Genomic DNA, 27,837 nt, shown 5'->3' on the forward strand with positions numbered 1-27,837 from the left:
GCAGGACTCGGCTCCTTACACTCGTAAAACTACCAATATCTGGTTTAATGACTATGGTAAAATATCCTTGCGTTTAATGGTCTGACCTAAACCTAGTGGGGAATCTATCATGTGTTGTCAAGAGGAAAATGAAATGAAGGTCATTATTAAAGCAAGCTTGGCTTCCTTAGCAGGCAGATGTGACATACACTAATACTACACAGTAAATTGACCTATTTTCTTAGTAGGCCAATGGATCCTTATGGTCTTACATAATACAGATTTTTTCCTAGTTTTTTAATGAATCTCAATAATCCTTAGTGTTTACATCCTTGCTATTTGCACAGAGTTGTTTCTTTCAAACATTATCCATATAGTTGTTTGAAATAACATTCTTGATGTTATTGTCTTTTTTTTCATTTCTTGGAAATAATCTGTTTTTTGTGCACAAATATACATAAACATTTTGTACACTTTTGAACAACTATTTAGTTTCACATTTCTTTCAAACGGAGCTATTTTTAATTATAACTGTATAGTCTCATTCTTATTTTTCAGTTTTTATAACTATATTTTTGATCTAAGTATGATTGTGCAAGCTTCTATTTACCTTTAACCTGCGGGTGTTACTCCAGAATTTCCATTCTATACTATTCAGCTTTTATTTTGAAATTTCACGCCTATGTTTCGCGCACGAGGCGGAGTTCTGAGAGGGTCGGTTCGCTTCTGCAGAGCTGCGAAAGGGACATACACTCCATTCCGCTCCGTTTAAGTGTTTTGTTGGTCATCTGGACGGAACCGAAGCACGAGGGGGTGAACAACATTCGGTAAAAATGTGAATACAAATTCCACTGAAATTAACTGTGTCCAAAGAGACAGTAAACATGGACTCTAATGGGAACAACACCAAGAAGAAGTTGTGGTTCTGCGGTCTCCTTTGGTGGTCGCTCCTGCTCGAACTGTCGTCTGGAGGTAACAATATTCCTACTTTTGGACTTTTCTGTCAATTAAAACAAGGACTAAGTTAAGACACTTGGTGTTACATTTAGGGTCAATGTGTAAAATTGTATGTATGTGCTTAAAAAAGTGAAGTTTTACGTGTTGTTTGTTTTTACTTTAATTGTAAATGCGTTACATGAAACGGGCTGTTAAAACTGTAACTTAAGCTTAAAAACAACCAAACATCCTTCAAAACAAAAATGATAATGACTTTTTTTTTAAACCACAACATAAATAAGCGTGGCTCAGGTTTATCGTTACAAAAGATGATTAAATGATTTTTGTTGCTATTTTTTTTTGTCACTGCAAAGGTTCACTGGACTTAGATTGTTGACCTCAGTGTTACCCAACAGGATTAAGTGAAATATGTATGGAGACATGTTGGTGGGGGGTAAGGCTGCAGAGTCATTAGTCCCTTTCCATCATCAGCACAAACTCCACTCTCTTTCTTAATTTGGACATTATGAGGGCTAATAAATGCAGTTTTCCTCTCCTGTAAAAAACAACACATTTGGTGATTTTTGCATGCATGGATACATACTGTGCAGAAATAGCCTTTCAAATGTAAGCAGAGTCAAAGGATTTCCTAGATTTTGCACTGAGACATCTAAAGGAGAGAGATGTCTTTGTTTCACAATTGAGCATTATTAAATCCATGTAGGCATCCCTTAGCTATTCTCCTTTATTTGAGCCTGACATGTGTCATCTAAATTCAGCTTTCATCCAGGCACTGCCCTCGGGGGATCATCACAAATTATTTCACTTTGTCATTCTTTGAAAATGGCCACAATGGAGATATTTCCCTTCATGTCATTGTCTTTCTGTTTTGCCTTTGCACCATGTACCAAGCCTTTGGTCAAAAGATCTGCATCTCGGGATTTTGACAGTGCATCGGCTTCAGATACAATTCAGTCATGTTGCATCTCCGGTCTGCTGAATAAACGGAATGCACAGGCAGTGACAAGCACTGGTCTACCCCTCAAATTAACTACAGGCCTGTGTTCTCTGAAAAGGTCACAGGCTTTGTTGTTAAGGTAGATGTTTGAGAAGTGTTTCAAAAAATGTCACTGCTGTAAAGAAAGTTGCCCCTGTTGACATGTAGATTACAGGATGGTGCTCCAAACAACCTCCTGTTTGTTCTTTTGAAGGGACATATTAAGGTTAGTGGGGTTTTTTTGTCTAATCTGCTATACTCTTTCATTTACATACCTGCCAAAAATTAGACGTGCTGCAACATTTCTGTCATATCAAAAAGTCAAAATTATGGGAAGAAATATGGAGGAAAGAGCTTCTGTCATCACCAAATATTTTTGTTTATGCAAATGCAGTTTTAATGGCGACTCCAGAAGACACAATTAAGCATGCATTTCTGCCTCTCTGAATTTAGAGCAAGACATTTTGTCGCCTTCTTCTTGACTAGTTTAATCTTTATTTTGTACATAAAGCCACTCTTATGAAGAAAATTAAGTACAAATAATAAGGACAGACACCTACAGCGGTGGTTACGCTTTACTCATTTTTTAATTATTTTTTTGAATGCCTGCAAGCCGGATATTTGCACATACTTCCAGCTACATTAACCCATCTAAATGAGATCATACCTAAAAAAAAAACCCATAAAAAAACAAAACAACGCAAACATTCTGCTCTTAAGTTATTGTCCTTGTTTGGATCAGTGGTATGGGATACTGCCTTGCAGCAAGAAGATGTGGTATGGAGTGAGTGAACCAGCTGGTCAGCTGAGGTCTTTCTCTGTGAAGTGGTGTATGAGGCTTTTCTCCAATTGTCTGTTTCTCACCGTCAAGTTCAGTGTTTTTTAGTTGATTTTGTTTATACTAAATTGTTCTTTGTGCATGTTTGTTTAACCTTTAACAAGTTATTACCTGCTTCTCTTTTAATGCACACATTTTAATGCTCACTTATATGCTAATTGTTTTTAACCCCACCACACCAATAAATATTAAACCTCTATGCATTTCTGAAGTATTTTTGAATAAATCAGTATTATCTGGCAGCTTTCTGGTTAGTGCAAAATATATCCTTCCAAACTATCTATGAAGAGGAATACGGGAGGTGACAAAAAGATTAATCTTTTCTAGGACATTTATTTATTGTTAACTTGATTATTGTACATAGACTTAACCAAAAGTATACAGTAATGTACACCAGCTTAATTTATTAGTAGCTTTTAAGTGCTTAATTTGCAGAATATTGGACCCTATAATCATTCTTCTCTTTTTAGATCAGCAGTAAACACAGCATTTTCTACATGTCAACACTTGTAGAAAATGCATGAGACAATTCAAGTGTAGAGACGTTCCTGCAGACTTTCAAAGAGAGTGAGATGTAATAGAGATAACAGGAAGGATAAGTATAACAGGAAGGTTGGTCTGCTTTATCCTTTATCAGATTTCAACATCTGAAATTTTAACGATAAACTAATCAATCAGTTTATTTACACCAATATGTGGAATTTAATTTGGAAAAGTTGGCTATGTTTTGGAAATATCAGAGAAAAGTAAGGATCTGTATTCTCTAGGGCACTGTTTCCCAACCCTGGTCCTCGAGGCACACTCATGGGTGATTAACATGCTTTTGCTGAACTGCAATCATCTCAATCAGGTGTTGCATCTGAAACATGCAGGGTGGTTTGTGTCCTTGAAGACCAGGGTTTAGAAACACTGCCCTAGGGAATACATGCTGGAAAACAATGCAAGCTATGCTAATATGCTCATGTTGGTTTAAAATGTTTGCTTTGTTACGTTGAAAAATAGTGAAATATATTTGATGTTTGTGAAAAAGCATCATCAGCACTTCGATTTGCTTGTCATATCAGTTTGTACAACAAATTCAAGATTTAGAGATATAACTGGTTTAAATGTCAGTTCCTTTGACTTGCAGATATTGAGATTTTTATAGATCAGATTATATTTTTATAGATGTAGATTATTTATGCTTATTTTTTTCCTCTTTCCTTTCATGTTGCGTTGGGTCCTGTAATTGACATACCTTTATTTAATCCTTTCCATGACGGATTCAACTGTGCTATGAGATTGAGCTTAGAAACATTGCATGTACCCACACTAAGTTTGTCCAGCCCAGTGATTCTCTCTAACCCATTATAGACTCACCCCCTGGCATGTAAACTGCAAATGAATGAAAATGTGCAATGGGCGCTTTTTTCCACTAAGGCAGAGATGTTTGTTGACCTTTCAATATGTGTGGTACTCCGCAGCTTGTTAAAAACTGGTGGTGCCTGGGCATGGAGGCACATGAGAATGCTTCAGAGCATGTTTGTGCAGATTACAGAGGGGGGAAAATGGCAGGGAAGTGAGGTAGAAGAAACAGCTGGGTCCGTCTGCCACGCCATTTCTAGAACAAGAGGCCGCAGACAATGTGGGGACGTCAGAGCCTTTTATGTTCCGGTTGATGGTTCCTGTCAGTGCAACGCAGGCCTGAACGTGTCTGACTCTCCAAGTCACTTCCACTTCAAGTGTCTCTCCCTTTGTTTTCCGCTATTATGGCATTAAAGTCAAATACCTTAAATATAGCATATGTTGTCCTTACAGCACCAGAGAGCTCATGAACAACTTTCTACTGGAGCAACAAATAAAACTGCAGTTCAGCCTGGAACTGTGTTTCTGACAAAGGTGCTTATTAGTTTAAAGGTAAAACCTCAAACCAGTATTTTAATGCATGTTAATCATAATGGTTGTGCTCAAAAATTAAGCCATACTGGCCCACCTTGAAGGAAAAACTTAGAAAACTCTCCCATAAAAACAGTTTTTAAATCAGGAAAGCTATAATATCTGAACAGCCTATGTTGTAACTCTCAGTGAATGTGTCTGATTTGTATTTACAGACTCTGCTTTACTTATAAAGTACTTACCAACAATTATAATTAGCCTGGTTTTATATCTAAAAGTCACAGTGTGGGCTATAATAAGCCCACATTGTTGGACTAGACTTCCCCTCAGTTTGTTGTTGTCACTCCAACTCTACCTTTTTTACATATTTATTGCAATTTTACCTCACTTTTTCTATAATTGTGTATTTCTTTAAAAAATCTACCAAATGCGTTTCTTGCAGCTTCCTTCTTTGGGGATGGCTTCATACATCTTAAGGCAACAGAATCGTCCGACCATAACATTCTCCATGTTCGTTTCCGGACCTCCAGCACAAACGGCCTGATGTTTCTCGCTGCTGGCCAGGCCAACTACTTCTTGCTAGAGCTCCATGCTGGTCGCCTGCAGGTTGGTACAACTGTGGCTGCAGTACATCAGCATATGTGTGCATGCATGCCTTTACATTCTGAAATTACATTTCTTTGGGTTTTGCTATAATCAGCACACCCAAACATTGACTACTATAAGCTGTAAATCTCTCTTGTAGAAAAACAAAATTATTTTGCTTTTTGCTCCATCATCACAGTGTCTGCACCACTTTATTTGATCCTTAGCATCATCATTGGGATCTGTTTAAAGTGTAGTAAGGAAAGAAAGTCCATCTATTTGACTGCATGGCCCTTGAAACATAATGTGCATATGCAAGTAATTACAATTATATTACTTGATTACATCAACCTGTTCAGAAACTGCAGGTGGAATTTATTAGTTTTGGCTAAAACCTGGTGCCGTGCATCTCTGCTTTTAAAAAGTTAATGAAATGTTCTACATTTTCTCTGTAAACAAACAATATAAACAGTATTGCACATATTGCAATTGCAGTCACAATTGTGACTTGATGCAGTTAGACTTACTTTAGTAAACAAAAGAAACTCTGGGATTTACCTGACAGTTTTGTGCATTTGACTAAAATATCCTTGAGACTAAGCTCATATTCGTTACATTTTAACTGTTGTGAAAGAATCACACTGACAGATGTGTTGAATTTTTGCACTTCACTGAGCACAAAGGGTATAATCAGAATTATACCCTTGCTTCATGGGCTATAAAGTGGTAGTGTTCACCATTTTTCAAGCTTGGGGTCTCACTGTGTGAGTCAGACATGAGTTGCTCCCTGGAAGCTCGTACATGTTTAGCTCCCCAGCAAGCCTTGACAAGCATGTCATCTAAATGCAGCATTATTCTGAGACAGTGTTGTGATGCTCTGTGGTCGTAGCCCAGGGCAAATGGATAATGGTCCTCTTCCTGCTCTCAAACCCAGACAGAGTTCACTGTTTTGACAACAGGTGACATCATCAGCAGTCTGAATCCTGCATTTCTTATCCCAGGTGTCACTGTATCTACAGCTTATCTTTTTTCAAACTCTTGCAATGTACGATATTATTCTTTATACAAGGATGAGTGTTTTGATATGATTAAATTTAAGAATATAGATGTCATCTTGCATTTGGTAAAGTAAATTCATTTATATCAAATACTACAGCATCATCTGTTACATATAGATTTGCAGTGCCTTTATATCACTGAAATTCTAATTACAGTCTACAATGTATGTTAGTGATTTAGACCATTGTAATTGGAAGAAAAAGATGCATTAATCTCTAACTTCGTTTTTTTAAAACACATTTTTCTTTCCTGCTATTACAGTTGTAACCCATTTCGCACTAAAATCGTTTGTCTATTCTACTCAGTTGAAGCTTAAGCAGATTAGTGAAAGGGCTCTGTGTACATCAACTTCAATTCTTGTTCCATGTTTTCAATAGTAGATTAATCATATTATTTAAACATTTTTTGTTTCTTTTAGGTGAGATTGGATCTTGGATCAGGGGAGCAGGTTTTAGAGTCAGAGCGAGGGGTCCAGCTCAACGATTTGGCCTGGCACTCAGTGGAAGTCCACCATGTGCAGCTAAATGTCACACTGACTGTTGACAAAAACTCTCATACAAGTGTAAAGATGCCTGGCTCTCATCATCATCTCCACATTAAAGATGGTCTTTATGTTGGAGGCTCAGGAGGTTTGGACAAAATCTACCTTCCCAGAAACTTAATCGGCTTCCGAGGCTGCTTGGATGAGGTAGTGTTCAATCAACATGACTTGGTGTCATCACTGAGGCCGTACACTGGATACAAAAACATTTATGAAGTCTCTTTAGGCTGCAGTCCCCAGTTCTTTGCTACTGAGGAAGAGCCTATTAGTTTTTTCAGTTCCAGAGCCTATTTATCCCTTCCAACTTGGAATCATCATCATCATCAGGCTGCATTTGAGTGTGTTTTGCACACCTCAGCCAATGAGGGTGTAATCCTCTACAGTTCAGCCAGGGATGGAGGCTTTGTGGCTCTGGAGATACAGGAAGGTTTTCCAGTTGCTGTTGTAGGGAAAAATGGAGTCAAAACCGAACTACATTCTCAAACATCCATCAATGACAGAAAATGGCATTCTCTCAAGTTGCATTTTAGTTCCAGAAACCTTGAGCTAACTGTGGACAAAGAAATGGTGAAGAGTAGCATTAGTTCTCACTCAAAGAGGCTTCATCTTAAAGGTTTTCTTTATGTTGGAGGCATTGATGATGGTACCAGGTTAGAGGTCCGAAAGGTAGGTCTTGCCTCTGTATCAGGAAGGCGTGCCAGAGGAGGTTCCTTCAAAGGATGTTTAAGAAACATTGAAATAAACAGAGTAAAGATGGGTCTCTCTAATGCAGTAGTCACCAAAGATATTTCAGTAGGTTGTGAACCAGAAAAACTGCCAGAGGAATCAACCCATGTTAGTCCTACAATTACACCAAGATCAGTTTTGTATTATGTAACTCCAACATCATCTCTTCAGATGTCCACCCTTGCAGTTGGTTTGGACAAAAGGTATGGCTTAGATTTTGTGCATTTCAAAAATCTTGTTGTCCAGGAAGGTGGTCGAGCCTCTCTTGACGCCAAACATATCAAGGTATTCCTGGACTTCAAGGCACTTGGCATTCGGCAATCTCAAATTATGTTTAGAATTGAAGAGCAGCCAGTTAGAGGTCAGATAAGACTTGATGTTGATGACGAGCAAGAGGAGAACACCTTTGGCATGTTGGATCTTTGGCATGGAAGAGTGATGTATGTCCATGGAGGTTCTGAGGAGCCAGATGACTTCATCATGTTCTCAATATATTGTAGTAGCAGAAAACTGGTTCCCGATTATCTGAAAAGCAGCAAATTATATCGCTACAACATAACTGTGACACCAACTAATGATGCACCTGAATTAAGTCTCCCTGAAGGAAATCTCTTTGTCATATTGGAAAGATCTAAGAAACATCTCACCACCGAGGTTTTGAAAGTAACAGACATAGACAGCAATTACACAGACCTTGTATTCTCAGTACTAGGAAATCTGAATGCTGATGCAGGCTATTTGGAACTAGAGGGCAACCCAGGCAAGGCAGAGACTTCATTTTCATATGTTGACCTAGATGAAATGAGGGTGTATTATGTCCACACGGGTGTGAGAAACTCAAGGATAGCTCTGAGAGTTAGTGATGGAGACAAGGTCAGCAACACTGTGGTTTTAAGAATCATGGCCATAGTGCTGGAGTATGAGATTGCCAACAACACTGGTCTTGAGCTCACTCAAGGAGAAACTGCTATTATTAGTTCAAAGCAGTTGGCCGTGCAAACAAATGCAATGAAACAAACTGTAGACATTCGCTATGATATCATTGAACCACCACAGTTTGGAGAACTCCAGAGACTTCACTCAAGCGGTGAATGGAGGCACACGGAATCATTCTCTCAAAGACTTCTTGAGAAAGAGCGCCTTAGGTACGTTAGTACCTTTCAAGACATCCAGACCTCAAATATCAGTGATTACTTTAAATGCAAGGTTAATGTGGCTGCAAGAGCAAACACTGAAATAATTTTCCCAATTGCTGTTAAGTGGGTGAGGTATCATTTGGCAAGGAATGTCATGATAAATATGGATAAAGTTAGAAAAGTGACTCTAAGCTCAGAGTGCCTTGTAGCAAGAGCTGATGGTGTCACCCTCTCAGATGAGGAACTTTATTTTCGGGTCCTCACTACACCAAAGAAAGGAAAACTCCTGCTTGACTCCACAGTCTTGATGAAGAACTCAACCTTTAGCCAAAGGGATCTATCAGATGAAAGAGTCCATTATGAGCTGGTTGACAGACCTTACGAGGACACAACGGACAGATTCAAATTTCAGCTGATCTCCAAACATGCTCAGTCTGAAAATTATGATTTTCAGTTTTCAATCAAAGCCGATATCAACACTGTGTTTATGAAAAATGAAGGCCTCTCACTTCAGGAGGGAGAGAGCAAACTCATCACCAAAGATGAGCTCTTTGCAGAGACTTTAAGCACAAGGGACATGTTCTACACTGTCATAAGCAGTCCTAAACATGGAAGGCTGGCACGCATTAGTCAGTCAAATTCCAATGCCAGCTATGATAACATCTTGACCTTCAGTAATCAGGATATAATGCAGGAGCGATTAATGTACATCCACGATGATAGTGAAACTACACAAGATGATTTTGCTTTTATAGCCTCTACTAACCAAGGGTTCAAATCTTCCATTTCGGATAACGAAGTTGGCTCCAAAGAAGGAACATTCAACATCACGGTTCAGCTAGTGAATGATGAGAAACCGATTCGAATCATTGATAAAGTTTTTCATGTTGTAAGAAATGGACAGAAGCTACTCACTACAGAGGATTTGCTTTATCACGATAACGACTCTGATTTTGATGACGGCCAGCTGATCTACACCCGACGTGGAATCCCAATGGGAGACCTTGTGCTGGTCAATGACACGACCCATCGGCTGTTTCAGTTTGCACAGAAGGATTTGGAGGAGAAGCGGGTGTTGTTCATTCACAAAGGTGCTAGTATTGGCAGGTTTGTTCTCTTCGTATCAGATGGGAAAAATTTTGTGTCAAGTCTCTTAGATGTTAGTGCTCATGACCCTTTCCTGAAGGCTGACAACAACACAGGTCTGTTGGTTCAGAAAGGACAGTCGGTAATGTTTACCACCTACAATTTCAGCATCGTATCAAATATGGATATCCGGGATGACCGGGAGGTCATTATTAAGTTGGAGGAGCCTCCGAGATATGGCAGTATTTATCGTAATAAGACAAAGGTTGAGTCATTCACTCAGTCGGACCTAAAGGATGGGTTAATCTCCTACAGCCACGATGACAGCAAACACCTGGCAGACCATTTCAACTTGACTGTGAAAGCTAAAGTTCTGCAAATTACAGAGAGAGTTAATGTGAAGGTTTATCTTGAAAGTCATCAGAGGCCACCCATCATACAGCATCTGGAGACTTTACTGGTGGAGGAGGGAAAACCAGTGAAGATTGATGAGACTAAACTGGAGGTACGTGGTACGATAACACACTTTTCTGTCAGAGATTGGAGTTTATCATAACTTTAATAAATGTTGGTGGTTTCATGTATTTAAAAGTAATGAGAAACATTTTAGTGTTATCTAAGTACTAATACATTTGTCAAATTTTGTCCACTCATCCATTACTTTGTCTTTAGCCTATTCTTCTCACCCTACCTGAAAATGTGGGTTTTAATAGCAGTGTAAGAAAAAACATTGAACCCAAAAGGTTTTTGCAGTAACATCGAGTATCATAAAGATTTCAAAGAGAGGTAAATCTTAGTTGGCAATGTGACATTTTAAATCTAACCAGGGAATGTTTTCGGATTGGGACAGGTCACACACGAGGACAACCTGCCATCTGAGATTGTGTTTGCAGTCAAAGTAGCTCCGTCTCATGGCTTTCTCCGGCGCTTTTTCGAAGCCGATGAGCGCTACATCGGAACCAAACAGTCACCTGTCAAGATGTTTACCCAGGATGACATTAACAAAGGGAACATTCAGTATGTTCAGGTGGAGCCAAACAAGGTAAACGACACCTTTGTCCTGGATGCCACCAATGGAATCACCGATGTCAGCAACATCAGGATAAGTGTTGACATCATCCCACTGCTCATTCCTCTACACGTCACCAATTTCACCATTAATGAGGGTGCCTCAAAAGCACTGACAGAGGATGTACTTAAAGTCACCAATAGACACTTTTCTGGATTGAACTTCTTTTATAATTTGACAAAGCCCCCTCTCCATGGTCACATTGAGCACTCTCGACATCCTGGTGTGCCTATAACCACTTTCACCAGGAGACAGGTGAGAAAGGTTACAATGATGAAAAAAATGTTTTATACCTCTTGAACATTTTCACATTTTATGTCTGCAATAACAGATTTTAATGCATTTCAGAAATAACTTTGATTCTACATTTAAAGTTATATTTTTTAAATCTTTTGAAAGATCTTTTTCTAACACTTCACAATTATGCACTACTTTGTGTTGCTCAATCACATAAAATCCCATTGAAATGCATTGAAGTTTGTGGATACAAAGAGACAAAATGTGAAAAGACTAAGGAGTATCAGTAAGTTTTTGCAAGGCAAAAAATTGGCTAGCAGAAATATTTTACAAAAACTCAATAAGGTTTTTTTTTCTGTCTTTGCTATATACCAAAAACATTCTGCTATTTCTTCAAAGTAATTAGGCTTTTATTTATTATTGCAGTAATTACTTTCATACCTTGAACTGTGGAGTTCTTATCTTAAATGCTTGCATATTTTCAGTCTTGGAAACCTAGCAGTCTTACATAATTAAATTACTTCGGTGAAGAAAGCTGTTGCCCTGGCTTGACATGACCTCCTGCACTAGCTGGAATTTATTCACCTTAATTATTTAAATAATGTGCAAAATAAGTTTCTGAAATGCCTTTTTTTTATTTTTACAGTGTGTCAACTCTTGCCTCTATTTTGATATATGTTAGTCTTTATATTCTATTTTAAATGACCAGTACTTTACATTTTCCTGGATCATTCTATTACTTTTTTCCACAGGTGGAACATGAATTTATTTACTATGCCCATGACAGCAGCGAAACCTTAGTTGATAATTTTACGGTGGAAGCCAACGACACAGGCTTGAGGAAGCACAGTGCCGCCCAGACGGTTTACATCGAGCTTACAGCTGTTAATGATGAGTCTCCTGTCATTACCACCAACAGGGTCCTCAGGGTGAGTCTGTAGCTCTATATTTAAACTCTGCACACGTTTTTTCTGCCAGTCGGTCTGGCACCACTGTCAAAAGATTTTCATGGGGTCGTTTACTGTAGTTGCCATGCTCGGGCTGTGGAGGAGCGGGGAAAGCGTACTATGTTTGCTATCAGGGATCCCACTGGTCTGCCAGCACAGAGCTGATAATGAAAATAAAAGCTGCTGTACATTTAAATAGTTTATTTAATGTCAGTGGTTTGGACAATACCTTTTCATGCTGTATGATAATCCAAATATAAATCCATCAGATTTTATAGGTAGAGCTGGATGGGATACATCTAAAAAAAATAATTAAGAGTATTTTGTCTTTTATGACCAGCTTTGCCCCAGTTGCAACAAATTCCTTTAAGGTAATTCAGAATAGAGCCACCCCTGAAATTTCTAACATAAAATTTTATATAAAAGCCAGTTTTTATGTAGTTAGGAAACTCTTACAAGGTTACAGTAGTAGTTTTATTTTATGTTTATGAGTTTATTTAATTTCATAGTGATTGGGACCTGATTTTTATATGACAATTTTACACTTATAGATATTTTGTTAATGCTAATAAAGGTCACTTTTCAACCTATTATGTTTACATTAGGCATTTGGTGAAAATCAAGCTTTTTAGACAAAAATAATATATCAGTGGCCACAAGGTGGCTGTCTGCCACTGTCTGACAATAAACTGTCTGGGCAACAGGAATATGTACCTTACATGCATGATATATATCTACTTGATGCTGTATATTGCTGTTCACGATTGAGTCTCAAGTTTAGTTGAAAGGGCTTTGCCTTGTAATAAAAAAAGAATGATAAGATCGACCTGTAATTTGATAAACTTATGGTATCATCTTTATTTACTGCTGGTACAGATTGTGAAGATAAAGATAATTAAAACGGTCTCTCAACAACGACACATCAAAGCTGTAAAGGTTTGGCGGTTTAGGCTTGCTCAATTTCAACAAAAATGAATCCAAAAGTCAAGTATAGTCACGTCCTTTGTGCTTATTATGATCTCCTCTCAAGATGTAGCTTGATGAACATCAAACATCCTGCTGTAATTAAGAAGCAATCTTGACCCCAGGAGACTTTTCATACAAACTGATCTCATGTGTCGTTTTTCTTTTAGTCTTGTGAGTCATCCTGATGCTGTTTGTCAGTCCTGCTGTGACTTCCTGCTAAAGGTGGGATTACCGGAGGTGTAGTTGCTCCCCTCCAGAGCAACACTTACTCATATGTGAGAAAAGCTTTCTCATGTGGGGGGCTGTTCTGCTGTAGGGCTGTTGCGACAAGTCTGATAGGCAGTTGTACACGTCCTCACTGAAGAAGTCCCTCAAGTTGATAATCTACATATTAAACCAAGTTTAACAACACTTTACTGTTGGTAATATCTGACAGTTTGTATGTTTAGAATGTAGTTTATCCCAAAATATCAGCATAAAAAGTAAGTACAGACTATGGTAATATCAGATTTTGTTTTATCAAATAAATGAACCAGCAAAAATATGCCATTCACCAGCTGTTAATCTGAGGTAGAAAAGCTTAAAACGCAAACATCAGAAAATAACTCCACTTCTTTATCTGATACTGAGCCAAAATGCAACAGTTTAAGATGATCTGAAAAAGTGTTTAGCATTCAGTGCCAAGAAAAAAAAAACAAGACCTTTATGTCAAACTCCAGAGAATTCATGGTTCAGCATGTTAAATACTGCCAATAACGGAACTCACTAAAAATGAGATGTTTGGCCATAATGCACAGTGTCACTTTTGGTAATATAGGCGAAAACGGTATAAACACACCAAATCAGCTGTCAAGCATGGTGGTGGAGGGATGATGATTTGGGGTATTTTGCAGTCACTACACACCTGGGTGTTTTTTGACCAAAAATTTCTCGATATATTGTAGTCAGTATTATGCAATTTAGTGCCTTGAAATTGGACGTTTGAGCTGAAAAGCGTGGCACTCGGTGAGACTGTTTGAGAATCCCAGAGATTAAATGATTTCTCAAACATATATGAAAGAAGCAAGGCAAAACTCCAGGTACGTTTTTGATGAGGGAATAACATTATAACATGATGTAAAGGTCATGAAATATTAATTAAATGTAATATTGCCCCTTTGAAAGACGGAAAATCAATCACAACCACTTGTTTTTGATACCTTCTGATTGCATCTTCCTGTCGGCTGTATCAATTGTATTTGGCATTTTGTAATGATCACCAATCACACTTCATCTGTTGTTGAAGTTTCTCACTTTAACCATCTGTCAGAGATCAGGCAATGCCTTGTCACATCCACAAGCTTCCTGTAAACTTGCTGTTTGCTAGGTGTGAACAATTTGACAACTGACAGATCAGACTCTTTATATATTGTGTCACACATTGTGATTTGCAAAAGTATTGCACAATGAACTTTTTCAAATTTTGTCATACAAGAAATGGAAACTTCTAGTGTTGTGGCACTTGAGTACTTTGAAAGTGTTGAGTACCACATTTTCATTGTCTTGTCTATAAGACCAAGACTACAACGTAGTGTGAAACTCCTTCCTGCATTCAAATACAGCCAATGAAGTTTTGTAAAACTTTAATTACTGATGCAACCTGAACCCTTACGTACTTCAGATGAGAGAAATGAGAAAACAAGATGGAGAAACATTTTCCGGTTCCAGTATATGGATGTTTCTCTGACTGTGGAACACACAGACATGTTGCCTCCATGCACTGTGTCCGCACCTAATTCTAAGTTGGTTATTTTTTACCTGGATGTATACACTCTTCAGAGTTATCTGGTTTGTCTGTATAACTTGTTACATGCTTGTCAGATTTAGTGGACAAGTGGCATGTTGGTCTGCAATATGCCACAGGAGCTCCTTTATTGACTAGCTTGCTAATGAAATGAGCTGCTACAGACAGTGTGGTTTTCTTTTTTTTCTGATTGCTTAAAATGAAATTCTGTTAACAGTCTAATGAATAATTGAATTTGTTTTCAGATTTTTCTTAATTACAGGATTCTGGCACTATTACGGCAATTCTTACATATTGTAACCATTGCAGTTCTTTCGTTTCATAGTTTAAATGCAGCCTATGCCATTTTCCTTTAATCATATAAGCTGATATCCTGGCTCCTGTGAAAATGGCATATTGACTTAGTTACAACATTTTTTTGCAGGCCTACATGCTGTTTATATCACCCTGTTGCATTAATTAAGGAAATGACAACCTGTCCAAGCAACAGTAGCTCCTCTGGCTTGAGGTCTACAGGCTTATCCTTCACTGTCAAGGACCTGCATGCTTCAGTAGTTTTGTGCTCTGTGTGTCAGTTACTTCCTCTGTTACTTTGTGGTAGCCCAAGGCTCTTTGGTGTGCATGGAAGCAGGAATTTACCTCAGCTTGTCAGCACTCTGAAGTGCCCTGAAAAGTGTTTACAGTCTGTACAGCTATTTTTAGTCTGGGGTGTCCTTGATTTAGGCAGCTTTCAAGTGTTTTTATCATTTTCTTTTTCTTTTTTTTTTGCCTTAGGCCGGTGTTGCTCTAATATCTGCATTGTCTAAGTTAGAAATTATTTGTATAGTAATTAAACTGCAGTACATGCTGTACTTGCAAACGTATTCATGTCCTGTGAACCTTTTCACATTTTATCTTACTTTGACGCCAAATGTCAATGTACTTGTTGGGATTTCATGCAACTGAACAACAGAAAGCAGTGTCTAATGATGAACTGGAAGTAAAAGGATACTGGAGGAGATGCAGAGATTCACTTTATGGAAGAGTAGTAAGAAGTAAGACATGGTTGGAAAAAATAGATCCAATGGGGTACAGCAAACATGATCTTGTCAGATAAAACCAAAATTTGACTTTTTCTCCAAAATGTCAAATGCCGTGTATGGTCACACCATCCCCATGTTGAAAGCACTTTGAACTGCCTTGTTGCTGAAATGCACTATACACAGAAACTTGACTTGAAAGAAAGTGCTGGCAGCATTATGCTGGGTGCTTTTTAGTAGGTCAGAGTTGATAAGAAGATAGATGGAGTTAAACACAAAATATTACTTAAAAATCTGTGTTTATAGGCTCTCTTCATAAAAAAGCTATTTTTCAAGAAAAATGGGAAATTATTTAAGTATCTCAATGACTAAAGACATATCCAGATTGCTTCCAGCTGTAGTAATAGAAAAATGCTATTCTGCAAAATATTGACCAAGATAGTTATTAGTTATTAGATTTTGAAAGCTTTTTATGATTTTCTAACACTTCAGAAATCTGATTTTCTGATGATCTTTCCAATAATATCAGAGAGCTGAAAGGCAATAAATAGTTTTGTGATGCAGCATAACTTGCAGGGATCGCATGTTTAAAGAAAGAAGGAAAAAACTCTTGAAACATCTTTGAATCCAAACTCACTTTGTCATTTACTGCCTTACAAAATAAAAACAACCAGGTAGTGTTTCTAAAATGAGTAGGGCTTACATTTCATCTGTACCATTTATTTGTGCAGCACTATGAGACATAATCTTTCTATACCATAAATGAATTGACTTTGCATTTCCTATGAGCAACCTGTTCAGGATGAACCAGTACTTTTACCCGACTGCTAGAGGTAGGCGCCAGCCACATCATACCCTACGAGATTATTTATAGATGGATGGGTGTTACGGCCCCTGGCCTCTTGAGTTTGTGCAGGCTCAATGTGGTAAGTGCTGAACAAGCCAATAAAAAGAAACTAGGTGTCTTAAAGCGTCGATGGTCTTCAACATTTGCAGGAAGCTCACACTGGAGTAAAGTTAAACAGTCATGCCACCCCCAACCTGCACTCAAACTTATTGGTGTTTGTGCTCGAGTTGCAGTCAGAACTCCACTAAAAGTGGATGAGCTGAACAACGCTGGTGGTCTAGGAACAAATGATCTTACTCCTGTCAATGCTAACACTGTGGCAATAAATATTTATCCCACACCAAAAACAAAACGTGAGCAGCATTCTCTTTGTCACACACCAGTACTAGCTGCACCTGATCTGACCCGATCTTTCAAGCTGGAGGTGGATGCCAGCACAGTTGGAACTGGTGCAGAGTTAATTGTTAATTGTTAATTAAGTGCAGTGTTTAGATCATCCTGTTTGCTATTTCTCCCGCAAGCTTAACAAACATCAACTAAACTATTCCACCATTGAAAAATAAACCTTGGCTCTGTTGTTGGCTTTTCAGCACTTCCATGTTTACCTTGGTTCTGGTAGTTTGCCGATTGATGTATTCACTGATCATAATCCACTAGTATTTCTTTCACGTATGTACAACCACAATCAGCGCCTTAGGCGGTGGGCATTACTATTGCAAGAATTTTCCTACCAAAATACCATCTGAACATCCGACATAAGAAAGGAACAGAAAATGTTCTCGCAGATGGCCTTTCCAGGATGAGTATGCTTCTTTTGTTTTGTGTGATACTCAGGATTTACAAAACTCTGTTTTGTAATTTAAGGGGGGGGAGTGTTACAGCCCCTGGCCTCTTGAGGCTGTGCAGGCTCCTTTTTGTTATGCAGGTTCAGCTGTGAGGGCACACCTTCCTGATTGGCTGCCTGGAGGCTGCAGGAAAGCCACCACCCCATTGGACTAACAGAGAATTTTAAGCCAATCAGACATTGATGAGCCTCACCTGCTCCCTATAAAAGGCTCCTGAAATCACAGGGGGCAGCTAGTAGGAAGAGGTTTTGTTAAGCAGTCCCCCACCTTTGGTGTTTACAACTGCTTTGGGCAGTTTGAACTATTTTGTTCTTGCTTGTTCTGCTAAGTAGTTTGAATCTGCATTAGATTGACTTTATACAAGCTAGAAGCTTGTGTTTGGGAGGTTTGGTGCTCCCTTTGTGTCCTTTCTTTTGGGTTGTTTTGAGTTTACTTTAGGCTGACTTGTTTGAACATTTTGTAATTTAATTTGTACTTAACCATTCTTGAATTTGTTAGCCCTTTTGTTTTAATTGGGTTAAGTTGTATTGTGTTTTGGTTTTGTGAAACCGTCTCTTGTAATAAAAACCTTTACATTCCACTTATTTTCTCTGAACACATCTTTATGTTGCCGCCCCTGAATTCCTAGACCTTGGGGGCGTGACAACGGGTGAATTTCCAATTAGCTAATTTTAGTTCAGCTTTATCCCCTCTTAAGAACCAAATACAGTTGTAAATAACAGTAGTTAAAGCATATAGGGCATAATGAGTCACATGAAATGAAACTTTCCAAGTAATATGACACTGTTTATTTCTCCAGGTGTGGGTGTCATCAATCACAGAAATCAGACCAGAGGATCTTAGAGCCGAGGATCTTGATACACCAGCAGATGAGCTACAATTCATGGTCACCCCACCCAGCAATGGACACCTGGCCCTTAAAAGCAACCCCATGAAGGCAGTGTTGAACTTCACACAGGCCCACATAGAGCAGGGGCAGCTGCTGTTTGTCCACAAAGGTAAAGTGATTTAATAGACAGAGAAGGACTTCTTTAATTTTGTTTTGTCTCCTATCTGCACAGTATTTCTCACTGTGAAGTTGTTAGTCAGTCCAGAAATTGATTTCTGAGTTTATTCCGTTCCTTTTACCTCCACTAGAGGGCGCTCTTGGAAGGTCTGATTTGGTTTTCACTCATGTCATATCAGGGGCAGTTCATTTAAATCATCAGCAGTTTTTGTCATCATGTTTATAGTGACTCCTGTTTTGATGTAACTTCTTACGTTTTGCTTACTTGTAAATGCAGAGAAATTTGAAACCTGCACTATACATCACACTCATGCAATAATGTTTTAAGGGTTTTGTTTGGGGATTTAAAAAGATATTCTTGTTTTTTATTGACAGCTTTTGACTTTAATTGATGTTTTGATGTCTTTTCTAGGAGCCATGTCTGGGGGATTTAACTTCCAAGTCAATGACGGTGTGAATTTTACTCCCAGGCAGATCTTCAGCATCACCGCCAAAGCTTTAGTTGTGAATTTGGAGAAAAACCGCCCACTCAAGGTGTTTCCTGGTAAGCATAGCCCCTGACTACAGCAAAATCAGCAAATTGCCTTTTCTGCTTCTCCTGTACAATGACCTCACTAATAATAAAGTGTTTTCATAAAGTGAGTAATCAGCTATTACATTGGCTGCAATGATTTAAAGCATCATTTAATTAACAAGGCTCTCATAATTAAAGCACTCATAGGAATACTTTATTGATACTATGATTACTTAGATTAGAGAGACAGGTGTTGCAAAATTAATGTTTATGGCACAACAGAAAAAACTTTTAGGCTTATGCAGTTATACAGCTGATATATTTGTCAAAAAAAATATTCTAAATTCAAAACTTATTTAATTTTGTTCAGTTTACTCCAATTACTCCAATTATTTCCTAGTTATAATACAATCAAATTAAGTTTATAATCTAAATGAATTAACAATTTTAAAAGGACACCCAGCTGTTTGCAGTGAGTTGACCTTCCAAACAGTGGAAGTTTGTTTGTTTAACTTTACAACAGTCCCTCATACTAAAATATCATGTGGTGAGAGTAGAAAGGAATAATTTTCTCTCAACAGGAAGAAACATATCCAGGCTCATTATGAGCGGTATAATCAGATTCAGATTCACTTGCATATTGTCCAAATTAAATAAAATGTGCACTCTGCCTCAACAAGAAAGGCAAAACAAATTATGCTTGTCATTTACAATTGAAACATATGTGTAGATTTGACACTTTTGATCTCTAGTTAGCTTTTCTTTTAAACTACGACACTGTTGTGTGTTCAGTCCGCCTGCTGCTGTGCTTTTCAGATTTCTTTTGGTTTAATAATTCAGCGCCTTTCCAAGAGCAGGGTCATTAAATCATTAAATGGGTGTAGTCTGTGTCTGCAAATGCTTTTCATAGTTTTCCATAGGTTTTCACTACTTCTCTTTGTGAATTAGAAATAACTGATATTGTTGTGTGGGTGCAGCAAACAGCCAGCTGGCACGCTCTACTGAGCCTCTCAGCCACAGGGTGAGTGGGTACTTAAATAAAACTGTGCCACTGTCTGTTCCAGGCAGCCATGTTGGTGCTTTGTGCCAAGCAGGACAGACGGGGGAAGCTAGGATGGCAGCTTTGGTTTACAATTAGGGGTTGTTGTTTTTTTTTTTCTTTAAAGGAGAGAGTGGCGACGTAAAGCCCTTTCACACTGCGGTGGGAAAATGAATGTTTTTCCCCCTTTTTCTCACAAACATCTAGACTGTCTGGGGGATTTCTGTCAAACTTGAGAGAGGAAACACTGCTTTCTAATCAACTGCATGTGTCTCTTTTGAGTTCACTAAAAAAGTCATGCAAAAATGATGTTTAATATGATTAAGATAAAAATTGTGGAATATAGTCAGGACAAGTAGGTTATCTAGCTCTATTATCCAGAATCTACTGTACATGTTGTTAAGATCCATATACTGCAAAATTATTTTCCTGTAGCGTGAGTATAAAAGAGGGATTTTTATTTTAGTATGAAACCATTTCTCTCCCTCTTCCTCCAAGGTAGACATTTCCCTTGGGAAATGAAAATGGTGGGAGCGCAGCTTACAAGTGAGGAATGAATTTCCTCTATATTTCCCTGCCTTCCATTATTTATCAGCAGTCATTTTTCAAAGCCCTCAAAATATTCTGAGGAATCTGTACTGCAAAAAGAAATAAAAAATCTTACTAGATATTTTCGTCTAGTTTCTAGTGTAAATATCTTTGTACATTTGACATAAGACAAATCTAACTTATAAGTAGCTTATTCAGCAAGATATAGGAGCTTGCTTTATGTCAATAATTCCTTAATATTAATCAAAAGAAGTAGTGGTTCCACTGGCAGACTATTTTCATTATAACAAGACATCTTTCCCATGTTATAAGTGAAATAATCTACTAATTGAACAAGTACCTTTTCATCAATATTAAATAGTTATTGATTTAAAACAATCTCCTATATATTACTGAAAAGTTACTTGTAAGTTAGTTTTATCTTATTTCAGGTGTATGAAGATATTTGCACAAATACCTAGGCCCAAAATGGTTTGTATACAATCCTTGGTATGCAGTGTATACAATTTATTTTGGAATAAACCTCCTTGATTAGTTCTGGCTGTTTTTGTTGATGTCTCTATATCCCCCCCACCTCCCCCAGTGGTATTTGTGTCTGTGAGGAGCTTTTAATCTCTTGTTAGGAGTTTATGCAACACCCCACTCTTTCGTTGGACATGGTGTTGTAAAACGTCTCTGGTGTCTGCGTGGCAGCTTTAATTTAACACATCAAAAGGCAGTTGTCACGCTATCCCAGGCTTTGTTTTTAAGAGTTTAAAATGTGCAGCACAAAGGAGGAATAACACAAGATGAGACTGCCTTGAATGGTTCAACCCCACCTATTAAAAATTCTCTCCAGGATCTTCCAGCCCGATCACCAATGATGATTTACAGGCTGTGACCAATGACATTGGAAGCACCTCTAACCGCACCATTATGTTCAATGTGATTCGCCATCCTAAACTGGGACGCTTGGTGAAGAGGCAGCTTGATAACTCTACTGTGGAGATCTCAACTTTTACACAAGATATGGTAAGTGCACACAAGGTCACATAAAAACTGTGTCTTATTTTAAAACATGTGCGCCACTGAAATAGAAATCAAGGGTGTGTGTGTGAGAGAGATTTTTTTATTAGGCTTCCTCCATTTATGTGGAAGACTATGCCAGATTTCCACTGTTCTGCATGAATAATGCATGTCCTCCATCCATGTTGAAGATACTGACTCTCCATTTTTTGCTGAATGAGTCATGGCAAACCTTTATGCTTTGATTTATTATGGATTTTGATCTGACATAATTAAAGTCAAGGTGATTGTTCTGTATTCACTGCAGAACAAAGAATATTTAAATTATTAATTAGATCTGAACCATTAGATCTTCATCTGTGGAGAAACTGCTGAGCAATTCAATCCGATAGACTCAACTTATACAGGTGCATCTCACCAAACCAGAACATGGAAAATGATTTATTTTACTGATTCAAGTTATAAAGGAAAAGTTCATTTTTCATTAATTTGTTTTGAAAAAAAAAACACAAAAATATTACGTCGTAACACTAATTTCATACATTAGCAAGGATACGCCACAAAAGGTCACAGCCAAAGAAGCCATTAATATCCAAGCTTATGGAAAGTTAAGTGGAAGGAAACGGTGATACCTTCCACGTAATCTCAATGATCGTTATTGGGCTTACCTCGTTTGTCTGAATCAGTCAAACTTTTATTACTCTGAGCACTTTTCCACTTTGTGGACCGCTGTAGTAACTGAAATATTTCTGTATTGCAGGTGAACAGAAAGGAAGTCATCTACATTCAAACACCCATTGAGTCGGTGGGCTGGGAAGCTATGGATTCAATTACTTTTTCTGTATCATCACCGCCTGCCTCTATAGATGGTCAGACTTTCAAAATAGACATCTCCTATGAAAATACAGGACCTGAACACAATACAGTGCTCCTCAAAAACACAGGTATGAACTATATTTTCAGTTCATTAGCTGCTGTATTTGCTTGCACCTCGTTAGGTCTGCATTTTGCTTTACATTTGGTCAATAGTTTTACATACTGATCTTTCACATTTCATTTGGACTCTATCTCCTCTATTGAAAGTAATCTTCTGTCTAGTCCTCAACCATGATAGCAGGGTTTGTAGTGTATGCCTAAAACAGTGGTAAAATAAGTATCAGACCTAAAACACTGTCTGTAGCAGATAAACTTAACAGTTTTCCCTGTAACAACCACATTACAAACCTAAAAGTGTCTTTGTGTTTTTTGCATATCTACATAATGAACCAAAACAAAGTTGTGCACAATTATAAAATGGAAGAAGAAGGACACAGTTTTCAAACTTCTTTATAAGTAAAAATCAGAAAAATATGTTGGATATTTTTATTTAATCAATTTTTTAATAAAAAAATGAAAACAATGTATCTTGGCTTAGTTTGCCAAGGTTGAGATGAAAAAGGAAGCTACCTTCTTGCAGATGTAGGGAGTAGTCTGGCAGCAACATTTTAATAAAGCTGTAAAACATTTATTGAAGTCAATGAAAGAAAACAAAAACATTTCTCTAAAAGCAGTCATGTTCAGTACTGAAAGGTATGACAAAGCAGCATGTTTGTGAAAGATCGCAAAAATGACAGAGAAAGGAAGAATGGAAACGGCATAATATTATGCATGCAAATATTGCAGCTAGATTTACTTTGTTTATTTTGTGGTAGGTGCTGAGGTGGCAGAAGGGGAGAGTGTTGTCATAGATGAATTCAAGCTGGATGCCTCCAACCTGATGTCAAAGCTGTCCTCGCCGCAGCGGAGCTCCTATGAGGTCTGGTTTCAGGTGACTGATCTTCCCCAGCATGGTGTTATCGTGGTAGGTGAGAGAAATCTCACCAAAGAGAAACCAAACTTCTCCCAGTTCATCGTCACCAAATACGGCATCATTTACAGCCATGACAACTCTGAGACGACTCGTGATTCTTTTGTGTTCAGTGCTTGGCTGAACCCAAAAGGCAGGACTGCCCAACGGCCTGAAGATGAGAAGGATGTTGTTATTGAGCGTTTTAACATCACAGTCAGGCCTGTGAACGATCAACCACCTGTGCTAAAAACTAAAACTCCAGGTCTGAAAGTGGTACAGGGAGACAAGGTAGCTATCGGGCCTGAGGATCTCAGAGTCGAAGACTTGGATGATCCTCCAGAGGATATTACATTCTCTGTTATTAGCAAACCAAGCAACGGTTACATAGCTCTGCAAGGAGGTTTGAATGAGTCAGTAGTTTCCTTCACTCAAGCTCAAATCAACAGCAGAAATGTGTATTTTATCCATGATGGAACCTCTGCCTCAGGTGTGTTTTACTTCAGTGTTACAGACGGACATCACAAACCGGTATATAAACTTTTTAACATAGATGTGTCAGAGATTACCGTCACTCTACTCAATTACACTGGATTGTCACTGCAACAAGGGAGGACCGTAGTACCTCTGACCCAGGACAACCTTGCAGCAGAAACAAATGGCAAAAGCGCCACCATTTGCTACATGATTACAAAACCTCCCACCTTTGGCAAAATTCTGAAAGAAAACCAGGAAGTTACACATTTTACACAAGAGGATCTTCGGACTGGAAGCTTGGCCTATCACATGATCTCGCTGTCCTCTACAGAGGACAGCTTTGAGTTTACTGTCTTCACTTCTGAGGCAAATCTTACGGGTCAAGTCCTTAATGTGACAGTCAGACCTCTGATCCATGTTAGCCAAGGCTTGAAAATTCCCAATGGGATCACTGTCAGGCTCAACACTAGCTTTTTTAATGCCTCTGAACTGGCTGCTGTAAGTGACAATGACCCTGTCTTTGACATTTTGTGCCATCCCAAGTACGGAAAGGTGCTTCAGACAAGTTCTAAAAGGTCCAGGAAGTTTGTCCCAGCTGCGTCCTTCACATTTCAGGAAGTGGTGCAGCAGAAAGTTGCATTGGAGCTGAATGCCAACATGACTGGAGTAGAGGAGCTGAATGATTCCCTTGTTTTTGTGCTGAAGGCTGATAATGTCCAACCTGCTAAAGGGGAATTCCACTTTACAGTAGTCCCATATGACCCAGTGGTTTTTCCAACCACAAAAAGCCCAGTCCTGACCACGTCACCCAGTCCTCAGACACCAATCAAGATTTCTAGGAATGGAACCGTCTCCCCAGTCCCATCTACAGTTCTCCATTCCACCCACCAACCAAGCAAAAATCAGCAAAAATTCAGGGGCCGTAACCGCTGGGGGAACTCGAACGGAACAAGCTTTTTCAGCACAACACTTGGGAAGCCGCCTCGAACGGAGGAGTTTCCCTTTAGGAACACACCGGTCCGTGTGGAGTCCTACCCTCAGAAAACCTCCAACCCACTCCTCATCATCCTGCCACTTCTGGCCCTCCTGCTGCTCATAATCATCTTTGTAGTTGTGGTCGTCTATTTTCGACACCACAGACAAACGAAGCAGAACACCTCTTCACCTCGGGAGAATCCTCCCACTGTTTCACCCAGCAGTGAATCCCACAACGACCTAACCCAGAGGAGAACCACAGTTCCCACTGTTACTGTCACTCCTTTAAGTCCCTCCTACCCTTCCAGCCCTGTGCTTAGTAGGTTTTTGCCACAGAACCAGGCTTCACCTTATGACACAACTCACTCAAATATACTCGTCAGTTCTTGGAGTAACGGTTCTCTAGAACCAACTTCCCAAATTATTCACACCGTCACCCCAACTTTGCAGAAGAATCAGTACTGGGTATGAAGACAGTGATTGATACAAGATAATGTTACTACATGTTTATGTAGTGAATGAATGGTACAATTGATCACTTACTGTTGCAGTTACTATAGATATTTGGAGCTGTTTTGACCCATTGTGTGCTTTGTTCCATTAAATGGAAAACTGTATGTTACTATCCATAAGTTTAACTCTCATGAGCTCCCTTTCTGGAAGGCAGCAGCTGCTGAAAGAGGAAAGAAACAGCTTTTATAAAGTGTTTCTTTTTTTGTTTAACAGGTCTTTTATAGTTAGAAAGCTGCTAATGTTCATGGCAGAGAAAGTTTTCCCAAAATAATAAGTCACCAGCAATCTTTAGGCAAGACGTCAGTATTGTCTAAAGACTTGTCTATACACGTTAGTGCCAAGGTTTTGCTGTGCAAACACTACTGAAGTGAGCAGCTGGCTTTAGAAGAAAATGAGATGTTCCCATTTTACTGATGGATGCTAAGTCATGACCTTAAAGATTACCCTGTGCCCAGGACTGCTTGTGCATGGATGTGGCAAATTTTGGGGAAATAATCCCCAAAATAATCCCCAGGTGCAGCACATTTGACACTTATTGGTGCTTCGGTTTGAGAAGTGTATAAGTAGCATAATCTGATACTATTAACATTTAGACCAATGCACCATTTTATTAAAACATATTTTAAAAGTCAGGGGGAGGACCTTGCATCAGGAAACGCTTGTGTTCAGCAGTCATCAGTGGGACAATTACTGGTACGTCAAACAGTTCCTTTAAGATGAATTTTGTGATAGCTTTTTTCAGATTGTTCCTCTTTAAATTTAATTAGAAACTTCCTATTAATCTTGCTTCCCTGGTGTAAAAATATGACATGACAGAGACTTATCTCATTTAGAAACTGGCTATTATGTCTTACCATCGCAGACATTGAGGAAGTTAATAAGAGATCTCAAAAGCTCACTTAAAGTGGCAACTTAGGAACTGTGCGCTCCGATCAAATAAGACTTAAAACTGACCTTAACATCTGGCATAAAACGCGGGATCATATGTGGGAAGCACCTCATCTCTATGAAGCATAGTGGAAAACCTGTGATGCTGTGGTGCTCTTTTTTCCCCCAAGTGGTTTAAAAATCAGCATTGCAACACAAACTCTTTAGTAAATTTTTTTTTTTTTTTTTTAAAGGCTGTGCCCTAGTGAATAAAACTGAAAATAGATCATTTTTGAGTGTTTAAGCTGGAACCAGTTTATTCAGAACATGAAAAAATCAGCACAGGAAAAGTTCAAACTTAAAGAAAATCTGAGATGATTGGAAAAGAATCCAGATCCTTCACGATAAGCTCCAACCTTTATTAAGTTATTTTGTGCACTTGGTGAAAGAGGGTTTGTATAAAATAATACCATCAACATAACAGTTGATTTTGTAAAAAAAAATGTTTATTAAAGTGAGATTAAATAAATTAAATTAAAAGTTGAACTTTTCTAACTTTCACAGTGTAGGATCAGGCTGTTGCAATAAAAGAAGAGTTTATTATAAGCCCATTTACCCATTTTTACCAGAGGTGCCGATAAGTGAGGACAACGTTGTACATTGAATGAAACAGATTTCAGCGTTTTTCTTCAGTTTAGTCGCTCACTGAAAACCTACATTTACCTTTTCTTTATGTCGGGAAGAAATGAGACATTTATGGATTTAAATATTAGAGAGGGAGATTAGCATGATAACAACTTGATACTGTGAATTACTGAAGCTGGCATAAAATGTATGGTCAAAATATTTCAATCGATTGTTTAGATTTATATCATTTCTATGCATTATACAAGTATATAAAAGTATAGTTTATTTTGTTATCTCAGGAATTTTTTTAACACAAAGTGTGCGCTACATTAATCAAACGTAGCATGTAGTCAGTAATCATTGAAGCCTACATAACATAATTGGCAGGTTTTTGCAGGTTCTTTAACTTAAGTATGCCCATTAATGTGGTTTTACACTGTTTTTACCTCTATTTATAAAGCATTTAGGCACTGACCATATCCTGCAGATTTAACCTCATAGCACTATATCCCTATTTAAAAATAAATATCAAAGTATGATCCACAACTGGTACATAATCTTTACATGTGGGGTTTTATATTTCTGTTATAGAAAAGGATGTTTTATTTAAATGAACAAAACTACTGAAACGTCTTGGCTAGAGAAAGCGGAAAGAAGCTTTTGATGACTGAAAGGAGCTCTTGTTTCATCTTATTTTATTAAAGTCAGGATAAATTGTCAAGTCATGAACGTTCCTTTCTGCGGATGAACTCTGACCTCTGTAAACAAGCGGTACTGCTGTGATCTGCTCTAAGGTGAATTGTGAATTTTTGGGGAAAAGAAACCACTGCAAGTATATTAGTCGTGAAATAATTTTGTACTGAAAAGAATCACTTGTGTCCCAGTCTAATCTAAGTGTTAAAATTTAATTTGTAACAAAAGTGTTGTATTTATTTATACTGTATTTTTTAATAAATCACTTTAAAAATC

General features: G+C 38.2%; 1 protein-coding gene across 1 annotated transcript; it reads left to right on the forward strand.

The window, feature by feature from the left end:
• The first annotated feature begins 559 nt into the window (after positions 1–559).
• cspg4ba (chondroitin sulfate proteoglycan 4ba) lies at positions 560–27,837 on the forward strand. Its single transcript, XM_028033606.1, has 10 exons — positions 560–951; positions 5,068–5,231; positions 6,688–10,263; positions 10,609–11,082; positions 11,817–11,993; positions 18,271–18,469; positions 18,890–19,021; positions 21,418–21,590; positions 22,345–22,528; positions 23,276–27,837. The coding sequence occupies exons 1-10, from the start codon at positions 864–866 to the stop codon at positions 25,330–25,332; spliced, it is 7,224 nt and encodes a 2,407-aa protein (XP_027889407.1). The 5' UTR covers positions 560–863; the 3' UTR covers positions 25,333–27,837.

The sequence above is a fragment of the Xiphophorus couchianus genome, chromosome 12, assembly GCF_001444195.1.
Source record: "Xiphophorus couchianus chromosome 12, X_couchianus-1.0, whole genome shotgun sequence".
NCBI classification, from domain to species: Eukaryota; Metazoa; Chordata; class Actinopteri; order Cyprinodontiformes; family Poeciliidae; genus Xiphophorus; species Xiphophorus couchianus.